Here is a 21,764-nt window from a genome sequence, read left to right as displayed (position 1 = left end):
TTTGGGTTTTAGGGCTTGGGGTCTGGGGTTTTTGGGTTTGGAGTTCCTTGGGTTTGAGGCTGTACCTTTTGGGTTTGGGGTGGTCATTTTTGGGGTTGTGGATTTTTGGTTTGGGGTTGTGATTTTTCTGCTTAGGTTTGTGTTTTTTGGGTTTGGGGTTTTTGGGGTTGGAGTTCCTTGGGTTTGAGGCTGTAGCTTTTGAGTTTGGGGTGATGGTTTTTGGGGTTGTGGTTGTGGATTTTAGGTTTGGGGTTTTTGGGGTTTGAGGCTGTAGCTTTTGGGTTTGGGGTGGTCATTTTTGGGGTTGTGGTTGTGGATTTTAGGTTTGGGGTTTTTGGGGTTATGGTTGTGGATTGGGGGTTTGGGGTTGTGATTTTTCGGGTTGGGTTTGGGGTTTTTGGCTTTGTAGTTTTTGTGTTTCGGGTTTTTGGGTTTGTGGTTGTGGGTTTGGGTTTTGGCTGTGGGTTTGTGGTTTTTGGGTTTCCCCACGCACCGCTCTCTCCTCTCTCCTGTCCCGTTCCTGCGCAGAGCCGCGGTCGCTGCCGGCGGCGCCGTGCCCGTGGCGGGGCCAGCTGTGCATCGGGGGCCGGCGCCTGTGCACCATCGGCCTGAGGAGCCAGCACAGCGCGGGCAGCGTGCCCGCCCAGCTGTGAGTGGGGCTGGGCTTAACACCCTGAGCCGGGCTTAGCGCAGTGAGCCAGGCTCAGCACAGCGCGGGCAGCGTGCCCGCCCAGCTGTGAGTGGAGCTGGGCTTAGTGCCCTGAGCCGGGCTTAGCACAGTGAGCCAGGCTCAGCACAGCGTGGGCAGCCTGCCCAGCTGTGAGTGGGGCTGGGCTTGGCTTAGTGCCCTGAGCTGAGCTTAGCACAGTGAGCCAGGCTCAGCGCAGCGTGGGCAGCGTGCCCGCCCAGCTGGGAGTGGGGCTGGGCTTAACACCCTGAGCCAGGCTTAGCAGAGCACAGGCAGCACCTGCCCATCTGGGAGTGGGGCTGGGCTGGGCTGGTCTTAGCTTGCTGAGCCAGGCTCATGTACCTGAGCCGGGCTTATGTACCTGAGCCTAGCCTGGGGTCACACACTGAGCCTGGTTCCTTAACCAAAACCTGCTTTCTCAAACTGAACCTTGTTCCTTAACCAAATCCTGGTTTCTCAAACTACACCTCATTTCTTAACCAAATCCTGGTTTCTCAAACTTGGCCTGGTTCCTTAACCCAAACCCGGTTCCTTAACCCAAACCTGGTTTCATAATCCAAACCTGGTTCTTTCCTTCACCCAAACCTGGTTCCTGAACCCAAACCTGGTTCTTTAACCTAAACCTGGTTTCATAATCCAAACCTGGTTCCTTCACCCCAACCTGGTTTCTCAAACTGAACCCGTTTTAGTCTTTTCCCGCCTCATCCCTTTGCTGCTGGAATGTTGGGGCAGTCAGGAATGTGGTGTAGGGTCACAGCTGGGTGAGGGGATAAAATCCTTTAAAAGAACTCAGTTCTGACACCTCCCACTAAATCAGATTGCTCCAAACCTGGCTTTAACCATCCCAGGATCTGTGATTTGAGGGTTTTTGGGATTTGCACACGGGATCCTGACCAAGCTGCACCTTTTCCAGAGCTTTTTTTGCCTCCACAGAACTCCCAGCTCTCGTTAATCCTGAATTTTTTGTGCTTTATCCCCACAGACCTCCCAGCCTGGACATCAAACACGTCATGGGATTGTCTGACTTGAAGAAAAAACTGCCAGAAGCTGCATTTGGGAAAAAAAATTACACTAGGAATGAAGGTGGGTGTGAACTATCCCAATTTCCAGTGCTCCCACCAATGCCACCTCCATCCTGCCGGGACAGAATCCGTGGAAATCACCATCCCAAGCCCAGATCCTCTCTTTTCCCCCAGTCTGCTTTCAGGGTGTTTACTCCAGTCTCTACGAGGTGGAAATATCCAATAAGGATCAATCCAAAATGGATCAGCTGGTGGAAAACCTGAAGGAGAAGGACTTGGTGAGTGTTTTTCTGGGAAGAACGTGGCCTTTAAATGACATTTTTGGTGTCATTATCCACAGCTAATGTGGAATGGAATGAATTTCCCTGATTTAAATGCCATTTTCCTGCTTTGTTGCTCTCAGAATTTTTTTTTGTGTGTGTGTTTATCACCTGAAGATGAACACCACGAGCTGGGAATTACTTCTGAAGCTTTTTCCTTGGGATATATTTTTATATTCTGTTTTTTCCAGCACACTTGAGCCTGGTGTCCCAGGATAAACCCACAGCTGTCCCCTCCTGCTGGGATTGGGTTTTGCTCTTCCTGCAAAGCCAGGGCTGGAAATCCAGAGCTGGGATCATCCACCCTCCCCTGGCTCTGAGCTGGAATCTGGGCTGGAATCTTCATTTCCAAGCCCAGCAGCAGGCAGGTCCTGGCCTGGAAGCCCCAGCAGGGTGGAAAACCCCTCAGAGCAATCCCAGTCATCAATGCAGGATGGCACAGCCATGAAAACGAGGAGGAATGATCAGGAGAGGCAGGAATTTGGGAATTGCAGCGGTTTTGGCTGGAGGCAGGAGCTGTCTGAGGGGGTTAAGGCTCACAAATCCTCACAGCCAATTTTTTTATTTCCAAAGATTCATTGATACTGCCAAAATCCAGCTGAGCTCCACCCAGGTGGTGGCTGGAATTTGGTGTTTTTCCAGGCTGCTGGAATTTGGTGTTTTCTCAGGATGCTGGAATGTTGTGGTTTTCCTGGGATGCTGGAATTTTGTCTTTTCCAGGATCCTAGAATTTTGACTTTTTTCAGGCTGCTGGAATTTGGTCTTTTCCAGGCTGCCGGAATTTGGTGTTTTCCCAGGCTGCTGGAATTTGGTCTTTTCCAGTCTGCTGGAAGGTGTTTTCCCAGGCTGCTGGAATTTGGTGTTTTCCCAGGCTGCTGGAATTTGGTCTTTTCCAGTCTGCTGGAAGGTGTTTTCCCAGGCTGCTGGAATTTGGTCTTTTCCAGTCTGCTGGAAGGTGTTTTCCCAGGCTGCTGGAATTTGGTGTTTTCCCAGGCTGCTGGAATTTGGTGTTTTCCCAGGATGCTGGAATGTTGTGGTTTTCCTGGGATGCTGGAATTTTGTCTTTTCCGGGATCCTAGAATTTTGACTTTCTTCAGGCTGCTGGAATTTGGTGTTTTCCAGGATTCTGGAATGTTCTGTTTCTCTCTGTTTCTTCTTCCCCTTTGGGCTGCAGTTCCTGGCAGGGATGGATTATTAATCCTCATTAATTCCAGCCAGCCTGATAAGAATATTTCTTTATTCTAAGGAATTTTAGGCCTGAGCAAGGAATATTTTTGCTCCCAGCTGGCACAGGAGGCAGGCAAGGAGCAGAGTTGGGTTTTTCTCTCTGTTTGTTGCAGGCGATCATCAAATATTTACAGGACCAAGGAGTTCTCATCCTGCTCACGTCCTCAGCCTTGGCACGGGAGGATGGTAAGGCCGGGCTGGGGCTGGGCTTAATTCCTGCTGGGTTTTGGACGTTTAGGAGCCTAAACTGAACCTGGTTTCTCAAACTGAACCTGTTTTTTTAATCCAAACCTGGTTTCTGAATCCAAACCTGGTTTCTTAACCCAAACGTGATTTTTCAAACTACACCTGGTTCCTTAACTAAAACTTGGTTTCTCAAACTGAACGTGGTTTCTTAACCAAATCCCGGTTTCTTGATCCAAACCTGGTTTCTTAAACTGAACCTGGTTTCTCACACTAAACCTGGTTTCTCAAAAAAAAGCCAGGTTTCTGAACCCAAACCTGGTTTCTGAAAGTAAACCTGTTGTTTTAAACTAAACCTGGTTTCTTAAACTAAACCTGGTTTCTCAAAAAAGAGCCAGGTTTCTGAACCCAAACCTCGTTTTTCAGTCTCTACGTGGTTTCTGAACCCAAACCTGGTTTCTCAGAGTAAACCTGTTGTTTTAAACTAAACCTTGTTTCTTAAACTAAGCCTGGTTCCTCACCCTAAGCCTGGCTTGTGACCCAGCCCTGTTGTTGGCAGGCCTGGAGCCCAAGGAGCCCGTCAGCCTGCTGGCCCTGTTCCTGTTCAGCTCCCCCCGGGCCCTGAGCCCCCGAGGTAGGAGGAGCCTCCCCTGCTGCCCCGGGCTCTGCTCCGGGCTGCAGGCCTGGCTCAGAGGGCCCTTTGCTCTCCAAGGGCTGAATTCCCTGCTCCAGGGTTGGGATGTTTGGTGGGATCCACCTGGAGCAGGTTTGGGATGTTTGGTGGGATCCATGTGGAGCAGGTTTGGGATGTTTGGTGGGATCCACCTGGAGCGGGTTGGGATGTTTGGTGGGATCCACCTGGAGCACATTTGGGATGTTTGGTGGGATCCATGTGGAGCGGTTTGGGATGTTTGGTGGGATCCATTGGGAGCAGGTCTGGGATGTTTGGTAGGATCCATCTGCAGAGCAGTTTGGGATGTTTGGTGGGATCCACCTGGAGCGGGTTGGGATGTTTGGTGGGATCCACCTGGAGAAGGTCAGGGATGTTTGGTGGGATCCCTCTGGAGCAGGTTTGGGATGTTTGGTGGGATCCACGTGGAGCAGGTTTGGGATGTTTGGTAGGATCCATGTGGAGCAGGTTTGGGATGTTTGGGATGTTTGGTGGGATCCACCTGGAGCAGGTTTGGATGTTTGATGGGATCCATCCAGAGCAGGTTTGGGATGTTTGGTGGGATCCACATGGAACAGGTCTGGGATGTTTGGGATGTTTGGTGGGATCCATCTGCAGAGCAGTTTCGGATGTTTGGTGGGATCCATGTGGAGCAGGTTTGGATGTTTGGTGGGATCCACGTGGAGCAGGTTTGGGATGTTTGGTGGGATCCATGTGGAGCAGGTTTGGGATGTTTGGTGGGATCCGTGTGGAGCAGGTTTGGGATGTTTGGTGGGATCCATCTGGAGCAGGTTTGGATGTTTGGGATGTTTGGTGGGATCCACCTGGAGCAGGTTTGGATGTTTGGTGGGATCCATGTGGAGCAGGTTTGGGATGTTTGGTGGGATCCACGTGGAGCAGGTTTGGGATGTTTGGTGGGATCCATGTGGAGCAGGTCTGGGATGTTTGGTGGGATCCACCTGGAGCAGGTTTGGGATGTTTGGTGGGATCCACATGGAGCAGGTTTGGGATGTTTGGTGGGATCCATCTGGAGCAGGTTTGGGATGTTTGGTGGGATCCATCTGGAGCAGGTTTGGGATGTTTGGTGGGATCCACATGGAGCAGGTTTGGGATGTTTGGTGGGATCCATCTGGAGCAGGTTTGGGATGTTTGGTGGGATCCACCTGGAGAAGGTCAGGGATGTTTGGTGGGATCCATCTGGAGCAGGTTTGGATGTTTGGGATGTTTGGTGGGATCCACCTGGAGCAGGTTTGGATGTTTGGTGGGATCCATCCAGAGCAGGTTTGGGATGTTTGGTGGGATCCATGTGGAGCAGGTCTGGGATGTTTGGTGGGATCCATGTGGAGCAGGTTTGGGATGTTTGGTGGGATCCACATGGAGCAGGTCTGGGATGTTTGGTGGGATCCATGTGGAGCAGGTTTGGGATGTTTGGTGGGATCCATTGGGAGCAGGATCAGGTTTGGGATGTTTGGTGGGATCCACATGGAGCACATTTGGGATGTTTGGTGGGATCCACATGGAGCAGGTTTGGGATGTTTGGTGGGATCCACGTGGAGCAGGTTTGGGATGTTTGGTGGGATCCACGTGGAGCAGGTTTGGGATGTTTGGTAGGATCCATCCAAAGCATTTGGCCATTTCCCCAGGGCTGAGCTTTTTGCGGGATAATTTTTGGAACTTTTTAACTTCAATGTTTCCTTTTTTCCCTTTTCATTTTCCTTTCCTTTCCCCTCTCTCCTTCCCCTTTTCCCCCTTCCCTCCAGTGTTTCCCTGCACTGTGGGAATGATTCAATGAATTCACTCTTTTCCTAACTGGATTAAAAACCATTTTGGGTTTCCTTTGGCAGAGGAACAGCAGGACCCACAGCATAGGAAGGAGGGCAGTGCCAGGAGTGCCATCTCCCTAAAAATCGCCTCCGTCCTGCCGGGACTCCGCTACGCCTTACGGAAAGCAGCCAGCTCCTCCTGGAATGCCACGGGCAGCCCCCGCATCCAGGAGCACCTCCAGGAATATGCAAAACTCCAGGAAACCTCTCAGGCCAGCCCTGGCCAGAGCGGGGACGTTCCCGTGGCTGCTGTCCCCTCCCCGTGCCGGGATGGGGATGCTCACCCTTCCCGGGAGCTCTCGGAGCGATCCCTGGCCCAGCTGCGGCGTTACCTCTCCGACCCCAGCAGCTTCACCCTGGGAATCTCAGCGGCCCTGCAGTGTCTCAGTGGGGCTGGCAGGAATGTGGGAGCCGATCCTGGGAATTCCTCCTCTTCCTCAGCGCCCCCAAACCCCGCTCCTTCCACCAGAGCAGCGGGAATAACGCGGGATAAGAGAGAGCTTCCCGCTCCCGCTCCGGAGAGATTCCCTAAAAGTGTCACCTCTCCCACCAAGCCCTGGGGCCGGGAGATCAGGAGGAAATCCAGCAGGATCCTTGGGAAAAATGTGTCACCCCTCAAGGCACAAACACAGCCTGGGGAGAACAACAGCAGGAGCAGGGAAGCAGCCAAGAAAAAAACCAACGTCGCTTCCTCCTGTCCCAAAAAACCGGGATCCACGGGCACTTCCAACGAGCCCATGCTGAAACTGGCCAATTTGCAGTTGCCACACGGAAGGAAAAGAGGTGAGTGCTGGAAAAATGGGATTGGTTTCCTCCTTCCATCCTGCTGGGATGCTCAGGGCTCACTGGGAACCATCCAGGAACCATCCGAGTGCCTGCAGCATCCAAACCTCAGGAGTTATCCCAGGGAATCTGCCTGAAATTGGGTGCTTCCAGCTCCCTTCCTTTGCTTCCAGGTGAGATCTTCTCATTATCCTCATTTAATTGAGAACAAATTAATTATAGTCCCAATTAAATCAGGATAACGAGAAGTAAAATCACCAAAACCCCTTCCCTCCATCTCTCTCTTTTCCCAATGATTTTTTAACCCGAAGAATTCCCAAATTAAAATCAACCCCTCCTTTTCCCTGCCCCAGGTGCAGAGGTCCTGGCTGCAGAAATTGTCCACAAACCGCAGTGTGAAAGTGCTGAGGAGGAAAGTTCAGCTCCCAATGGTCCTGCTGTGGAGGCAAAGAGGCCAAAAACCCTGGAAAACCTGGACTCGAAGAAGGTTCCTGTCACTGAGAGTGCCACAAAGCCAGGGAAAAGCAAAATGCAGAAAAACGTGGAAAAAGGAGCAGCAAAAGCTCCGGAGAAGCAGCAGGAAGAGAGTGGTGAGAAAAAATTCCCTTGGGAAAAAAATCCTTTAAAAGCTGAGCCATCCAATGGCAGGGGTGAAACAAATAGCTTTGGATTGAAACGGGGAAAATGTCAAATATTGGGGAGAAATCCTGGGATGGAATTCCCAGAGAATCCTCCTGGATCCCTGGAAGTGTCCAAGGCCACTGGGATAATGGGATGAGCCACGGGGTTGCAGTGGGGTGATCCTTAAATTCCCTTCCAGCATTCCTTGATCCAACATTCCCTTACTGCCTTTGGAGCTCCCAGAGTGCATCCAGCATCTCTCCCATGGGATGGCTCCTGCTAAATCCCAAAAAAATCCCAAAAAAACCAAGTTTGGCTGTAAGAAAACCTCAATTTTTCATCTCTCTCAATAAGGGGATGAGCCATGGGGTTGGAATAGGATGATCTGAAATTCCCTTCCAGCATTCCACAATCCAACATTCCCTCACTGCCTTTGGAGCTCCCAGAGTGCATCCAGCATCTCTCCCATGGGATGGCTCCTGTTAAACCCCAAAAAATCCCAAAAAAACCCGAGTTTAGTTTGGCTGTAAAAAAACCCCAATCCAAAACTGGATTTTTTTTCCCTTTTTAAGTTGACTTTTCCCTTTTTAAATTGATTTTTTCCCTTTACAAATTGATTTTTTTCCCTGTTCCCCCAGAGCCGAAGGAGCCGCTCCCGGAGCTCCCGAGCGAAGCCTCATCCCAACCCCCCGGAGCAGAAATCCCAGGGAATGTTCATCCCGTGGCAAGTCCCAGCGTTGCCTTTGCCCTGCCAGGGGACAACAGCGACTCCCACGCCCTGAACCTGCTGGCTGACCTGGCCCTGGGCTCCTGCATTCCTGCCTTTATTCCCAAAGATTCTGGGACCGTCCCCGTGGAATCTGGGGATTCCTGGGAGCAGCAGAGCCCTTCCGACCCCAAATCCCTGCGCGTGGCTTCCGACCACAAATACCACAGGGCAGACAAGCAGGGCAAAAAACCCACCTCCAGCAAGGTGTCCCTGACCCAGCCGCTTCCCGAAAAAACAGATTCCAGCCAGCCGGCCTCTCCTCCCAGGGAAAAAACCTCTGGAATTTTCGGCAGGAGCGGCGGGGTTCCTGCCCCCGCCGTATTCCAGGTGTTTCCTCCCCGCCAAGCTCCGCAAGCCTCCGAGGTGAACGCGCACTCCATCATCTCAGCCGAGCACTCCTACGCCTCCCCCATGCCCGAGGATCCCAAAGCACCCCCAGATCCCAAAGGGAATCCCGCTGCCGGCCCCAGGAGCGCTCCAGGAGCTCCCTTGGTTGGGAAGGTGCTGCCGTTCCGGCACCAGCAGAGCAGCGCCGAGCCCGCCCGGAGCCAGAGGTGTCCCAGGAAAAAGGAGGATTTCTCCAAGAGCCACACGGTGAATCTCTGCGGGAATTCCATGAAGGTCACGTGCCGTTGGGAAGAGGAGTATCTCTTCCACCTGGACAGCAGGTACACCAATGATTCCCTGGAGAAAACCGTCATCCGTGCCCTGCATGGGTAAGTCAGCCTGGGGATGGCTGGAGGAGTTTGGGAATGGGGTTTCTGTGCTTTCAGCCCTTCGTTTGCCAGAATCGTGGATTTTGGTCCCTGTGTTGGTGGGGTTTTCTTGGAAAGGAGGGTTTGGGGGTGGTGGTGAGGGGCAACGTGGATGTGACCCAGCCCCGTGTGCTGGACCTGGAATTCCGCCCCATGCTGGGGTGATCCATGGTGTGGGCAGCAGGAAAAGGGGGAATTGGGGAATTCTGGCCCTCCCAGGTGAGACCCCACCTGCAGAGCTGCCCCAGCCCTGGGGACACAGCAGCAGCACCTGGAGCTGCTGGAGAGAGCCCAGAGGAATCCATGGAGCTGCTCCAGGGCTGGAGCCAGGCTGGGAGAGCTGGGAATGTTCCTCTGGAGAAGGGAAGGCTCCAGGGAGAGCTTCCAGCACATTGCAGGGCCTGCAGGGGCTCCAGGGTCGCTGCAGAGGGACTGGGGACAAGGCCTGCAGGGACAGCACCCAGGGAATGGCTGCCAGTGCCAGAGGGCAGCCATGGATGGGATCTTGGCCATGAGGAATTCCTGGCTGGGCTGGAATTGCCAGAGCAGCTGGGGCTGCCCCTGCATCCCTGCAGTGCCCCAGGCCAGGCTGGACACTGGGGCTGGAGCAGCCTGGGACACTGGCAGGTGGCCCTGCCATGGCAGGGGTGGCAGTGGGTGATCTTTGAGATCCCTTCCCACCCAACCATTCCATGGTTCTGCAACTCCCGTGGCTCTGCAGCCAGAATTGGTACCTAAAGCCACGAGCCAGCTCCTCCATCCCTCCTCTGGAGCTCAGGTTTCCTCCGGTTTTATTTTTCCTACAAGAAGCTGGAAGATGCTTCAAGCAGCGTGTGCCCCTCTGCCTTGGGGCTGAGCCCTGAAGGGAGCCAGGGATGAACTCCAGGGATGGATTCCCAGGGGTGAACTCCAGGGGTGAACTCCAGGGGTGAACTCCAGGGGTGAACTCCAGGGGTCAGCTCCAGGGATGAATTTCAGGGATGAACTCCAGGGATGAATTTCAGGGATGAACTCCAGGGATGAATTTCAGGGATGAACTCCAGGGATGAACTTCAGAGATGGATTCCCAGGGATGAATTTCAGAGATGGATTCCCAGGGATTGATTCCCAGGGATTGATTCCCAGGGATGGATTCCCAGGGGTGAACTCCAGGGATGGATTCCCAGGAATGAACTCAGGGATGAACTCCAGGGATGAATTCCCTGGAGCAAAGCAGGTGAGGATGAGGATGGTTCAGACTCTCTTTGCTTCCCTTCCCAGGCCCTGGGATCCCGATCTTCCCGACGATGTGGAAGGGATGAAGCTGATCCTGCACATGTGGGTGGCTCTGTTCTACAGGAAGCCCAGCAAGCTCCTGAGCAGCTCCAGGAAGGTGGTGGAGCACAGCAATCCCAGGAAATTCGTCTCCATCAACAGCTCCGGTGGCTTCCTGGAGCTCAGCGACGACAGCCAGGACTGCTTCGGCTTCGAGACGTGTCCTGCAGACTCCGGCTCGGATCCTGACCAGACTCCCAGCAGCTCCCTGGATCCCAGCACCCCTTCCCAGGGCGCTCCCCAGCCCGAGAAGAGCCCCGCCGACTCCCAGACGGACGCGGACGGAGCTGCCGGAGCTGTGGACAGCACCGTGTCCTCCTCCTCGGGGGAGCTGCCCTGCGGGGAGGAGGAGGAGGAGCCTTCCTCCACCAGCTGTCCCGAGAGCCTTTCCCTGCAGGATCATTCCAGGGAAAAGCTGGATGTGGCCGGCGGGGAGCCGGAGGGCGTTCCTGAGGAGAGCGCGCGCCACGTCTCGAGCGTCACCGCGGTGAGTGCGGCCTCGGGGGGCTCCGAGGAATGTCTCCCTCTTAAAAGAGCAGGAGATTCCTCTGAAAAGAACAGGATGTTCCTCCAGAGGAGCAGGATTTTCCTCTTAAAAGAGCAGGAGCTTCCTCTTAGGGAAGCAGAATTTTCCTCTTAGAAGAGCAGGATTTTCCTCCTGTAGGAGCAGGGTTTTCCTCTTAGAAGAGCAGGATTTTCATCTCTTAAAAGAGCAGGAATTTCCTTCAGAGGAGCAGCATTTTCCTCTAGAGGAGCAGAATTTTTCTCTAAGAGGAGCAGGATTTGCCTCTTAAAAGAGCAGGAGTTTCCTCTTTGGGAAGCAGAATTTTCCTCTTAGGGGAGAAGGATTTTCCTCCTGTAAGAGCAGGGTTTTCCTCTTAGAGGAAGAGAATTTTCATCTCTTAAAAGAGCAGGAATTTCCTCCTGTAAGAGCAGGGTTTTCCTCTTAGGGGAGGAGAATTTTCATCTCTTAAAAGAGCAGAAATTTCTTTCGAGAGGAGCAGGATTTTCCTCTTAGAAGAGGAGAATTTTCCTCCTGTAAGAGCAGGGTTTTCCTCTTTATGGGAGGAGGATTTTCATCTCTTAAAAGAGCAGGAATTTCCTCTAGAAGAGCAGTATTTTTCTCTAAGAGGAGCAGGTTTTTCCTCCTGTAAGAGCAGGATTTTCCTCTTAGGAGAGAAGGATTTTCATCTCTTAAAAGAGCAGGAATTTCCTCCAGAGGAGCAGCATTTCCCTCTAAGAGGAGCAGGATTTTCCTCTTAGAAGAGCAGGAGTTTCCTCTGAAAAAAACAGGTTGTTCCTTTTAGAGGAGCAGGATTTTCCTCTTAAAAGAGCAGGACTTTCCTCTTCGGGAAGCAGAATTTTCTTCTAAGAGGAGCGGGATTTTCCTCTTAGAAGAGGAGAATTTTCCTCCTGTAAGAGCAGGGTTTTCCTCTTATGGGAGGAGGATTTTCATCTCTTAAAAGAGCAGGAATTTCCTCTGAGAGGAGCAGCATTTTCCTCTAGAGGAGCAGCATTTTCCTCTAAGAGGAGCAGGATTTGCCTCTTAAAAGAGCAGGAGTTTCCTTTTCGGGAAGCAGAATTTTCCTCTTAGGGGAGAAGGATTTTCCTCCTGTAAGAGCAGGGTTTTCCTCTTAGAGGAAAAGAATTTTCATCTCTTAAAAGAGCAGGAATTTCCTCCTGTAAGAGCAGGGTTTTCCTCTTAGGGGAGGAAGATTTTCATCTCTTAAAAGAGCAGAAATTTCTTTCGAGAGGAGCAGGATTTTCCTCTCAGAGGAGCAGGATTTTCCTCTTAGAAGAGGAGAATTTTCCTCCTGTAAGAGCAGGGTTTTCCTCTTAAAGGAAAAGAATTTTCATCTCTTAAAAGAGCAGGAATTTCCTCTAGAGGAGCAGCATTTTCCTCTAAGAGGAGCAGGATTTTCCACTTAAAAGAGCAGGAGTTTCCTCCTGTAAGAGCAGGGTTTTCCTCTTAGGGGAGGAAGATTTTCATCTCTTAAAAGAGCAGAAATTTCTTTCGAGAGGAGCAGGATTTTCCTCTCAGAGGAGCAGGATTTTCCTCTTAGAAGAGGAGAATTTTCCTCCTGTAAGAGCAGGGTTTTCCTCTTATGGGAGGAGGATTTTCATCTCTTAAAAGAGCAGCATTTTCCTCTAAGAGGAGCAGGATTTTCCAGAGGAATGGAGCAGGAGTTTCCTCTTAGAAGAGCAGGACTTTCATCTCTTAAAAGAGCAGGAATTTCCTCAAGAGAAGCAGCATTTTCCTCTAGAGGAGCAGAATTTTTCTCTAAGAGGAGCAGGATTTTCCTCTTAAAAGAGCAGGAGTTTCCTCTCAGAGGAGCAGGATGTTCCAGAGGAATGGAGATGTGCTTGTGGGTATCCAGGGAAGCAGGGATGCTCTCCAGGGGGGAGGAATCCCAAATTAAAGGAATTGAAGTGTCGAGCTCAGCGCCCGTTCCTGATTTAAATTCTGAGTTCGTGTGTCCTCAGCTGAGGGATCAGGGGAGCCCCCAGCATCCCAGAGCAGCATTCCAAATCCAGCACAGCCATTCCCACGTGGATTTGGAGAGCTGGGGTTTGTTGGCTCAGGAGTTTTTCCCCCACACAGGTGCCAGTGCAGTGCTTTGCATCATTTCCCTCATTCCTCTGGTGAAATCCATGAAAATTCCATTCTGGATAAAGCTTGAAATTAATTTTTACACTTTCTCCAGTCTGCACATGGTTGGGGTGGAGGTTCTTGGGGTAAACATAAAATGTGGGGGTCTGCTGAGATATTTCCAAACCTGAATTCTCAAATTAAAATAATTCCTTTAAAACTTGAACAGAGGAGCAGCTTCCATGGGGCTGGAACTGTTTTGCATGAAGGAAAAAATATTCCAGTGGGTTTTTTTCCTGCTTTTTCCCACGAGGAATGTTTTTTTCTCGTTAACCTGCGGGTTGTGTTCCAGGAGGAGCCAGCCGAGGAGGACTTGCTGGATGCCAGGATCACCCCCAGCCCTCCCGAGGAGCTCGGCTGTCCCAGCAAATCCCCAGATGCGCCGGGCACGGAAAACCCCGGGAGCCAAACCCCAAACTGCAGCCGAGCTCCATGGACAGACCCCCCCTGTGCACCTCAGGACAACGGGGAGCAGCAGCAGCAAAAGCAGCAGGAAGCAGGCTCAGGGAGTGGCCCCGGCCCTCCCGAGGATGAGGAGGGAACGGGATGCTCTGGGCATTCCCTGGAAGTTGAGGATGGCGCTGATCCGCAGCCTGCCTGTGATTCCGTGCCCTTGGAAGCGGCTCCTGGGAGCGCAGAGCCTGGGGGAGCCACTGAGCAAGGGGAGGAATGCCAGGAGCCCCCGGAGCACTCAGAGGAGAGGGAGGTGGAGGAGGAGAAGAAAGAGGACGAGGAGTTGGAGGACGAAAGCTCCTTTGTGGACCCCGTGGATTTGGTGCTGTCCGAGAGCAGCGATGCCGAGATGGAATGCGAGCATGGCGAGCAGAATCCAGGGAATTCGGCGTCTCCAGAGGAGTTTGGTGTTCCTGAAGAGGACCCCGCGCTCAGCCCCACGCCCCTGGCACCCCCCTGCCCCGACAGATCCTCCCCAGCGCCCTCAGATGGGGCTGGGACTGACCCTGGAGGCTTTCCTGAGGAGATGTCACCAAACCAGGAGGAGCTCCCGGATCCCTGGGACGCTCCGGGCACGCCGGAATCAGAGACAAGCGGGGTTGGAGTGGCCAGTCCGGCCGAGGTGGGGTCACCCCACAGTGACAGCGGGGAGCTGCCAGTCCCCCCTGAGCCCAGCCTTGTCCGTGGGGCGCAGCCCGACAGCGTGACGGACAGCCCGGGATCCGCCGGAGCCACGCTGGGGAACGGCTCCGAGCACAAAAACCGGGATCGGGCCCCCTCTGGAGAACGGTGGGAGCCTGCTGGGAGCGCGGGGTCCCCCTGCAGACAGGGAATGAGCCTGACCCTGTCCCCCGACACCAGCTCCGTCTGCCTGACCTCTCCCGATGGCTCCGTGGATCCCTGGGCTGCTCCGGAGGATCAGCCCGTGGAGAGCGTCCAGTCACCGTCCCAGAGCGAGCTGGGGCGGAGCAGCTGCTTCTCCCAGCGTGGTGGGGATGAGGCCGAGCCCGACCCCAATTCCCTGGATGCTGAGGAGCCCAACCAAGGCAGCAGCGGGGTTTTGGTGGGGGAGCAGCAGGGGAGCCCCTCTGGCAACGGCACAGAGGAGCTGGATGATCCCATGGGAGCAGGAGATGGCCGGGACTCCCCCTTTGACTACACAGACATAGGAGGTGACTGCAGGGCTGAGGAGAGCGAGGATGCGTTCCCTGGGACAGAGAATTCCCCCGGGAATGACACCACGAACATGGAGATGGCGGACATCCCTCTCCACCGTCACCTCCTGGAATCAGAGCCCTCCTCCTCCATCAGGGAGGGCATCTCAGCCATACAGGAGCTCCCCTGGCAGCAGCAGAGCTTCCCAGACATCCACGGGGACTCAGCTCCTGCTTCTCCTGGCGCCGGAGACTCCAATCCCGGCATTCCCGCCGTGCCGGGCCGGCGGGAGTCGGTGCTGTGCCGCCTCTGGAAGCCGTGCCGGGAAGGAGGAGCCACGCAGGTGAGCGTGGCTGCCTGGAGCCTGGATGGCTCCTTGCATCCCGGCTGTTCCCAAGGGCTGGTAGAATCCCCAGCTCCGTGCTCCCCCATGGATGCGTCAGCAGAGTCGGGATCTGCTCCTCCTTCTCCATGTGACCCATGGGATGATCCGGAGACTGCGGAGCCGGGCTCGCCTCTCCCTGAGGTGCTCCCTGGGGTGCTCTCTTCCACCCCAGACAGTGCCTGGTGGGCCGGGAGCTGTGGCAGCCCCAGGAGCAGCTCCAGGAGCCATGGCAGCCCCAGGAGCAGCCCCAGGAGCCCCAGGAGCTGTGGTAGCCCTGGGAGCCCCTGGAGCCATGGTAGCCCCAGGAGCCAAGGTAGTCCTAGGAGCCCCAGGAGCTGTGGCATCCCCAGATGCCATGGTAGCCCCAGGAGCCATGGTAGCCCCAGGAGCTGTGGGAGCCTCAGGAGCCCCAGGAGCTGTGGCAGCCCCAGGAGCTGTGGTAGCCCTGGGAGCCATGTGAGCCTCAGGAGCCTTGGGAGCCATGGCAGCCCCAGGAGCCGTGGTAGTCCCAGGAGCCCCAGGAGCTGTGGCAGCCCCAGAAGCCATGGTAGCCATGGTAGCCCCAGGAGCCAAGGTAGTCCTAGGAGCCCCAGGAGCTGTGGCAGCCCCAGATGCCATGGTAGCCCCAGAAGCTGTGGTAGTCCTGGCAGCCCCAGAAGCCGTGGGAGCCCTGGGAGCCATGGTAGCCCCAGAAGCCACGGTAGCCCCCAGAGCCAGGCAGAGGGTGCCGGAGGCAGCCCTGGGGAGGAGCCCTTCCTGCCAGAGGACCTGGAAGGAGGCAGCATTCCCAGTCCTGCACCTTTCCCAGCCCGGGAGTGTCCCCTGTGCGAGCCCTGGGATGTGTGCGAGCACAACCCCGAAGGATCCCAGCTGTTCCCCGATCCTGACTGTGCCGGCGCTGAGGTGGGACAGGGGGAAATTCCCGCTTCTCCCGTCCCGTGGGATGAGCCTGGGGATCCCTCTGGGGAACACCTGGAGTTCAGCGATGCCGAGGATGTTTCGGATCTGCTGCCAAGGGAAGAGCAGCTCCCGAGCCAAGACACGCACGAGGGCTTGGCCTTGGAAGATCCATTGGAGAATTCCTTTGGTGACTCAGACCAGGAATATTTTGAGGGGAATTCTCGCTCCCCTCTTCCAAGCAGGAGTTCCTGCATCATGAGATCCACGGATGCTGCAGGAACAAGGACTACCTGGGACAGCTCCTCCAGGAGCTCCGCGCACACGGAGGAGCGCGGGGAGGCCCGGGACGGGGACATCCGCAGGGATTACGGGAGCTTTGTGGTCACCAGGCAGTGCCAGGAGAGGACGGAACATTTCCAGCTTCCCAGGAGGCGCAGCCGCCGTGCCCGGGAGTCTCACCTGGCCCGCTCCCTGATGGGGACCTGGAGGGGCTTGGAGGAAATCACCCAGGCCACTTTAGACATGGAGTGTCTCCGCTTCCATTATAAGCTAAAAGAAATCCTGAGGAACGGCAAACCCTCCTTTTCTACCTCCAAAAGCATCTTCCCGACGGACTTTCCTCCCCGCCACGCCCCCGTCCCGCTGTCCCCACGCAGCAGGAGCCCCTTGCAGGTGACGATTCCCCCCTCGGACGCGTGGCCGGGCGGGGACGCTCGGGCCGCCAGGAGAGGCCGATCCCGGGCGGGGAGCCGGGATGCCGGGGCCGCCTGGCACCTGGGCAAGCTGCGGTACGAGCACGCCGCGCCCGAGCCGCGCGGGGCCGTGGCCGGCATCCTGCGCGAGTACTCCGAGTTCCAGAGGGTGCTGCTGGCCCGGGCCGAGGCCGGGAGCGACGCCCCGGCGCCGGGGGAGGCCGGGAGCGGCCGGCCGGGGGCGGCCCGGCCCTGCGGGACGGCGGCGTTCCGGGGAATGGTGGCGGAGCTGTGCGGGGCCCTGCGCTGGCACCTGCGGCGCGTGGCCGCCAGCGGGCAGCCCGGAATGTTCTACCTGCTGGAGACTGGGAAGGAGCCCTTCTTCGACAGGGTGAAGGTGGGAGCTGTTCGAGGATGGGGGAGGATGGGCATGGATTGGGGTGGATTGAGATGGATGGGGATGGATTGGGATGGATGGAGATGGATGGGGATGGATTGGGGTGAATGGAGATGGATTGAGGTGGATGGGGATGGAATGGGGTGAATGGAGATGGATGGGGATGGATTGGGATGGATAGAGATGGATGGGGATGGATTGGGGTGAATGGAGATGGATTGGGGTGGATGGGGATGGATTGGGGTGGATGGAGATGGATTGGGATGGATGGGGATGGATGGAGATGGACGGGAATGGATGGAGATAGATGGGGATGGATTGGCGTGGATTGGGATGGATGGGAATGGATCAGGATGGATTGGGGTGGATGGGAATGGATCAGGGTGGATCAGGATGGATTGGGATGGATGGAGATGGATTGAATGGATTGGGATGGATCGGAATGGATCAGGATGGGCAGCTCCAGGGCAGAGCTGAGGGTGGCAGGAGCAGGGAAGCTTGGGCAACCTGACAGGGATGGTTTGGGAGCCAGGAGCCAGCTCAGCTCCCTGTGCCAGGAGCTGGAATCACAGGCACAGGAGTCTTGGGATTGAGTCATCGGAGAATCCTGGAATGGTTTGGGTGGGAAGGACCTTAAGGATCATTCAATTCCAACCCCATGGCAGGGACACCTCCCGCTATCCCAGGGTGCTCTGCCTGGCCTTGGGCACTGCAGGGATGCAGGGGCAGCCCCAGCTGCTCTGGCAATTCCAGCCCAGCCAGGAATTCCTCATGGCCAAGATCCCATCTGAAACTACTGTGGTTTAGTTTGAAGTCCAACCATTCCCAGCACTGCCAAGGCCACCACTGCCCATGTCCCCAAGTGCCACATCCATGTGCCTTTTACATCCCTGCAGGGCTGGGGACTCCCCATTCCCCCGGGCAGCTCCTTCCCCTTCCTCTCCCCGCGTTCCCAGGGAAACATTCCCCATCCAAGCCTCCCCTGTTTGTGTCCCAGGCCCTGCTGAAGGCGGAGGGGTTTGTGAGGACGGAGCCCCTGACCTTCTGCAGAGCCCAGCAGCGGGACAGCGAGCGCCTGCTGGTCATCGTCCGGAACGAGGACATCGCCTCCCACATCCACAGTGTGAGCCTGAATCCCCCTCTCCTCCCTCGGCTCTGGTCTTTAATCCCAGTGTCCATCAGCAAAGCTCAGAGCAGTGAGGTCGGGCTGCCCTGCGCCAGCCTCCCCCCGACTCAGCAGTGCCAGGGGACGTTCCCATCCCGCGCTGCCTTGGGGTGTGGGGACAGGAATGCCGGGCTGTGCAGGGCTGGGCTCCCTGGGGCTGTTCCCAAAGCCCTGTTCCCGGAGCAGGTGCCGTGCCTGCTGGAGCTGAAGCGCTGTCCTGGCGTGGTGTTTGCCGGCGTGGACGATCCCGAGGAGGTGACGGGGGACACGTTCCAGGAGCTCTTCCAGGCTGGAGGATTCGTGGTGTCCGACGAGGAGCTGCTGGAAAGGGTGACCCTGGGTGAGTCTCACTGACACGTTCCCAAACCTTCTCCTTGGTTCTGTTTCCAGGGGGAATTCTTTCCCTCTCTCTGATTTGGATCCCATCAGGATGGAGTGCCCAGCTCAGGGGTCTCCAGAACATCTCCAGAACATTCCAGGACAGGGCAGGGTTGTCCTAGGATGTTTGTTTGGCCTGGAGACTCATGGGATGGTTTAGGTTGGAAGAGACCTTAAGGATCATCCAATTCCATGGGCGGGGACACCTCCCAGTGTCCCAGGCTGCTCCAGCCTGGCCTTGGGCACTGCCAGGGATGCAGGGGCAGCCCCAGCTGCTCCGGGAATTCCAGCCCAGCCAGGAATTCCTTCCCAGTATGCGGTGGAAAAAGGAGGAGAACTTGCTGCTGCCTTCAGCTCCTTAGTGGGAAGTGGCAGAGGAAACAGAGCCACCTCTTCTGGGATATGCACCGTGGGGTGACAGGGACAAGCTGCACGTGTCCTTTCAGATATCAGGGAAAAAAATGACACCAGGACACAATCCCAGTTCCCCATCCTGTGCACTTGGAGTCTCCATCCTCGCAGAGACTCAAAGCTCCCCTGGACAGAGCCCTGAGCACCCTCAGGTGGCCCCACCTGGGGCAGGGCTGGGCCCAGAGACCCCCAGGTGCCCCTTCCCCCTCCCTGAGCTCTGGTGTCCCCTCAGGCCAACTGAAGGAGGTGGTGAAGGTGCTGGAGAAGCTGAACCGGAGCGGGAGGTGGAAGTGGCTCCTGCACCACAGGGAGAGCAAGAAGCTCCGAGGAGACCTCAGGTAATGGCTCTGCCTGGCAAATTGGGGATTTTGGGGATGGAGCGGCGGGGCTGGAGACCTGGAGAGCATCGGATGGCCTGGAACGTTGTCCTGGATGTGATCCTGGATGAGGCAGAGCTCTGGCAGCTCTCTTGCTCCCTGCTGGGCTTCCATAAGGCTCCTCCCTGGCTCCTCGGCAGAGATGCCCTCAGGGAGTGTTGCAGGCTCCTGGAGAGGCACAGATTTCCCTTGGGGAGCTGCACATTCCCAGACCTCCCAAAGCAAACCTCCCTCCCTTCCCCCCAGCTCATGCCAGCTCCTGACACACCCCTGGAGCTCAGGGCACCTTCCTGGGGCTCTGCCCTCTCTGGTTCTTTTCCTGCCCCTTCACATCTGGGATTTGGGGGGCGTGGGGGCCTGAGCTGGGGGTGCAGAGAAGGAATTGCCACTCCAGTTCCCACCAGGAATGGTTGAAGATGGAGCTGCTCTGGCCTGGCCTCATCCATGGCCCTCCCTGGCATGGCTGAAGTGAGGAAAGTCCTGGGCTGAGATAAAGAATTTTAAAGGGAAAGGAAAAGCTGGGAAAACCAAGGAATTCAGCCCCATTTCCCATCACCGGCCAGCTCCAGGAAAGCCAGGCTCCATCCTCACCACCTCTCCCAACATCCCCTCTTCCTCCTCCCAGGTTTATATCCTGAGCCTGATTCCAGGCTCTGGGACATCCCCTGGGACAGTGGCACTCAGCTGTCCTGGCCTTGTGCCCCCAGGCCTGTGGGGTGAGTGAGGAGCAGCCTTGGCTTCCCAAACCCCGCTCCAGCAACAACAAAACATCCCTGACCTCCCCACAGCTCCCAGCACAAACCCCTGAGACGAAAATGAACCCACCCCAGGCAAAACCAGCACAGGCAGCCCTGGAGCAGGGGGGAATTCCTCATTTAGGATCCGAAAATCACCCGCAGGGCTGGAAAAACCACCTGGGAAGGCAGATCCCACCCTCCCTGCTCATTCCCTGGGGAGGGATGGGGAGGGACCGAGCCCTGAGCCCTGCCCGTGCCCCTCTCTCAGCAGGGACGACGCGGGTGCCCAGAAGAAGCAGCTGCTGCTGCGCTGGTGCCAGGGGGCAGAGCTGCTGGAGCTGCTGCCCTTCCACGGCTGCGACGCCGCGCCCGAGTCCCGGCGCGCCCAGTGCCTGCCGGAGCTGCAGGCGCAGCGCGTCCGCGCCCGCTTCGCCGTGTACCTCACAGGTAAAGGGACCCCAAACCCTGCCGGCCTGAAAGTGCCCTGGGAAGGGATGGGGAGGGATAAAAAATCCCTGTTTTCCTGCGGGAATCGCTTCCTCGAGGTGCGGGTCAGGTGCGAGTGGTGAGAAGGAGTTTTGGGTTTTTGGAGGTTGATGAATTCCAGCGGGTTTTGGAGCCTGTGGAATGCTGAGGCTGAGGCTGTTGGCAAAGCACCAGAGCAACCACGGTGGGGTTTAGGGATGTTTCCCACAGGTTTAGGAACAACCTCCTTTGTTGGAATTAACGGAGCTGCTGCTCCTCCCCTTGCAGAAAATCCCAGCAGCAGCTGCAGGGAGATCCTGGAAAGCAAAGGAATTCTTGTGGCTGACATCGACACCTTCCTCGGGACGGTGCAGAAAGTGGCTGCTCCCTTTAGAAGAAGCTACTGGTGAGAGGGGAGAGTTTGGGATTGATCCCAAAAAGCTGGGAACGGCTCAGGGATGTCTGTGGGGTGGCCAGCAGGGAGCTGGGATCCTGCAGCAGAGCAGGGACCATCCCAATGTGCTGGAAATGGGATCTGCCGGTCAGCGCCCTGATGGCTGCAGCTGGATCCAGGAGAGCCACGCCTGGCGCTGCCGGAAAACGGGAAAAGCTCCAGGCCTGGCCCTGGGGAGGCTCTGCAGGAGGCTGGCACTGCCCGGAGGAGCCGGGCGCTGACCTGGGCCACGTCTCTGTTGCAGGTGACAGTGAAGCCACCAGGACACGGCTCCTCCCCAGGCCCTGCGGCACCGGTTTGGGCATCCCAGTTCTGGGGGGGACATCCCCACCATCCATCCCAGTGGATCCCCACCATCCATCCCAGTGGATCCCAACCATCCCAGTGGATCCCAACTATCCCAGTGGATCCCCACCATCCATCCCAGTCAATCCCAGTGGATCCCAATTATCTCAGTGGATCCCCACCATCCATCCCATCAATCCCAGTGGATCCCAATGATCCCAGTGGATCCCCACCATCCATCCCATCAATCCCAGTGTTCCCAGTGGATCCCCACCATCTATCCCAGTCAATCCCATCAGTTCCAGTGGATCCCCACCATGCACCCAGTGGATCCCAGCCGCTGCTGGGGGTGGGGGAAGGTGGGTTTTAGCTCTGTACATAAATCTTATTTAAAGGCGGGAAATGCAAATCCTCAGGGATTCATTCCCTGCCATCCAGTCTCACATAGGAAAGGTTCTTTTGACGGTACAGCTAAATTATTGCAGTGGTTTCAAGTCTCTCCGCGCAGCTGCCGTTGGAGCAGGCAAATGAATTTCCCAAAGTCTACTTGAAGATTAGGAATGAGAACAAATCCCGTTTCCACGAGGTCGTTGCTGTTCAGGCCCACACTACATTTCAGCTCCCCCCCGTTGCCTCCTGGTACCGGTTCCCTGCTGGGACTCGTGGAATCCCAGCTCGAGGAATC

The 21,764-nt window shown here is 56.0% G+C and overlaps 1 protein-coding gene across 1 annotated transcript in view; it reads left to right on the top strand.

Moving 5' to 3' along the window:
- Window positions 1–20,750, top strand: part of LOC119707934 — a 29,740-nt gene extending 8,990 nt beyond the window's left edge. Inside the window, exons 7-21 of the mRNA XM_038153597.1 lie at window positions 529–649; window positions 1,671–1,771; window positions 1,885–1,988; window positions 3,371–3,443; window positions 4,000–4,074; window positions 5,955–6,716; window positions 7,070–7,306; window positions 7,976–8,822; window positions 10,122–10,662; window positions 13,118–16,807; window positions 17,805–17,930; window positions 18,159–18,312; window positions 18,994–19,099; window positions 20,147–20,322; window positions 20,629–20,750. Coding sequence (XP_038009525.1) covers window positions 529–649; window positions 1,671–1,771; window positions 1,885–1,988; window positions 3,371–3,443; window positions 4,000–4,074; window positions 5,955–6,716; window positions 7,070–7,306; window positions 7,976–8,822; window positions 10,122–10,662; window positions 13,118–16,807; window positions 17,805–17,930; window positions 18,159–18,312; window positions 18,994–19,099; window positions 20,147–20,322; window positions 20,629–20,750 — 7,235 coding nt within the window. The remainder of the gene's footprint in view (window positions 1–528; window positions 650–1,670; window positions 1,772–1,884; window positions 1,989–3,370; window positions 3,444–3,999; window positions 4,075–5,954; window positions 6,717–7,069; window positions 7,307–7,975; window positions 8,823–10,121; window positions 10,663–13,117; window positions 16,808–17,804; window positions 17,931–18,158; window positions 18,313–18,993; window positions 19,100–20,146; window positions 20,323–20,628) is intronic.
- The last annotated feature ends 1,014 nt before the right edge of the window (window positions 20,751–21,764 follow it).

This window comes from Motacilla alba, chromosome 1A (genome assembly GCF_015832195.1).
Source record: "Motacilla alba alba isolate MOTALB_02 chromosome 1A, Motacilla_alba_V1.0_pri, whole genome shotgun sequence".
Lineage (NCBI taxonomy): Eukaryota > Metazoa > Chordata > Aves > Passeriformes > Motacillidae > Motacilla > Motacilla alba.
The sequence above is the reverse complement of the archived record's forward strand: the minus strand, read 5'-3'. Positions and strand labels throughout refer to the sequence as shown.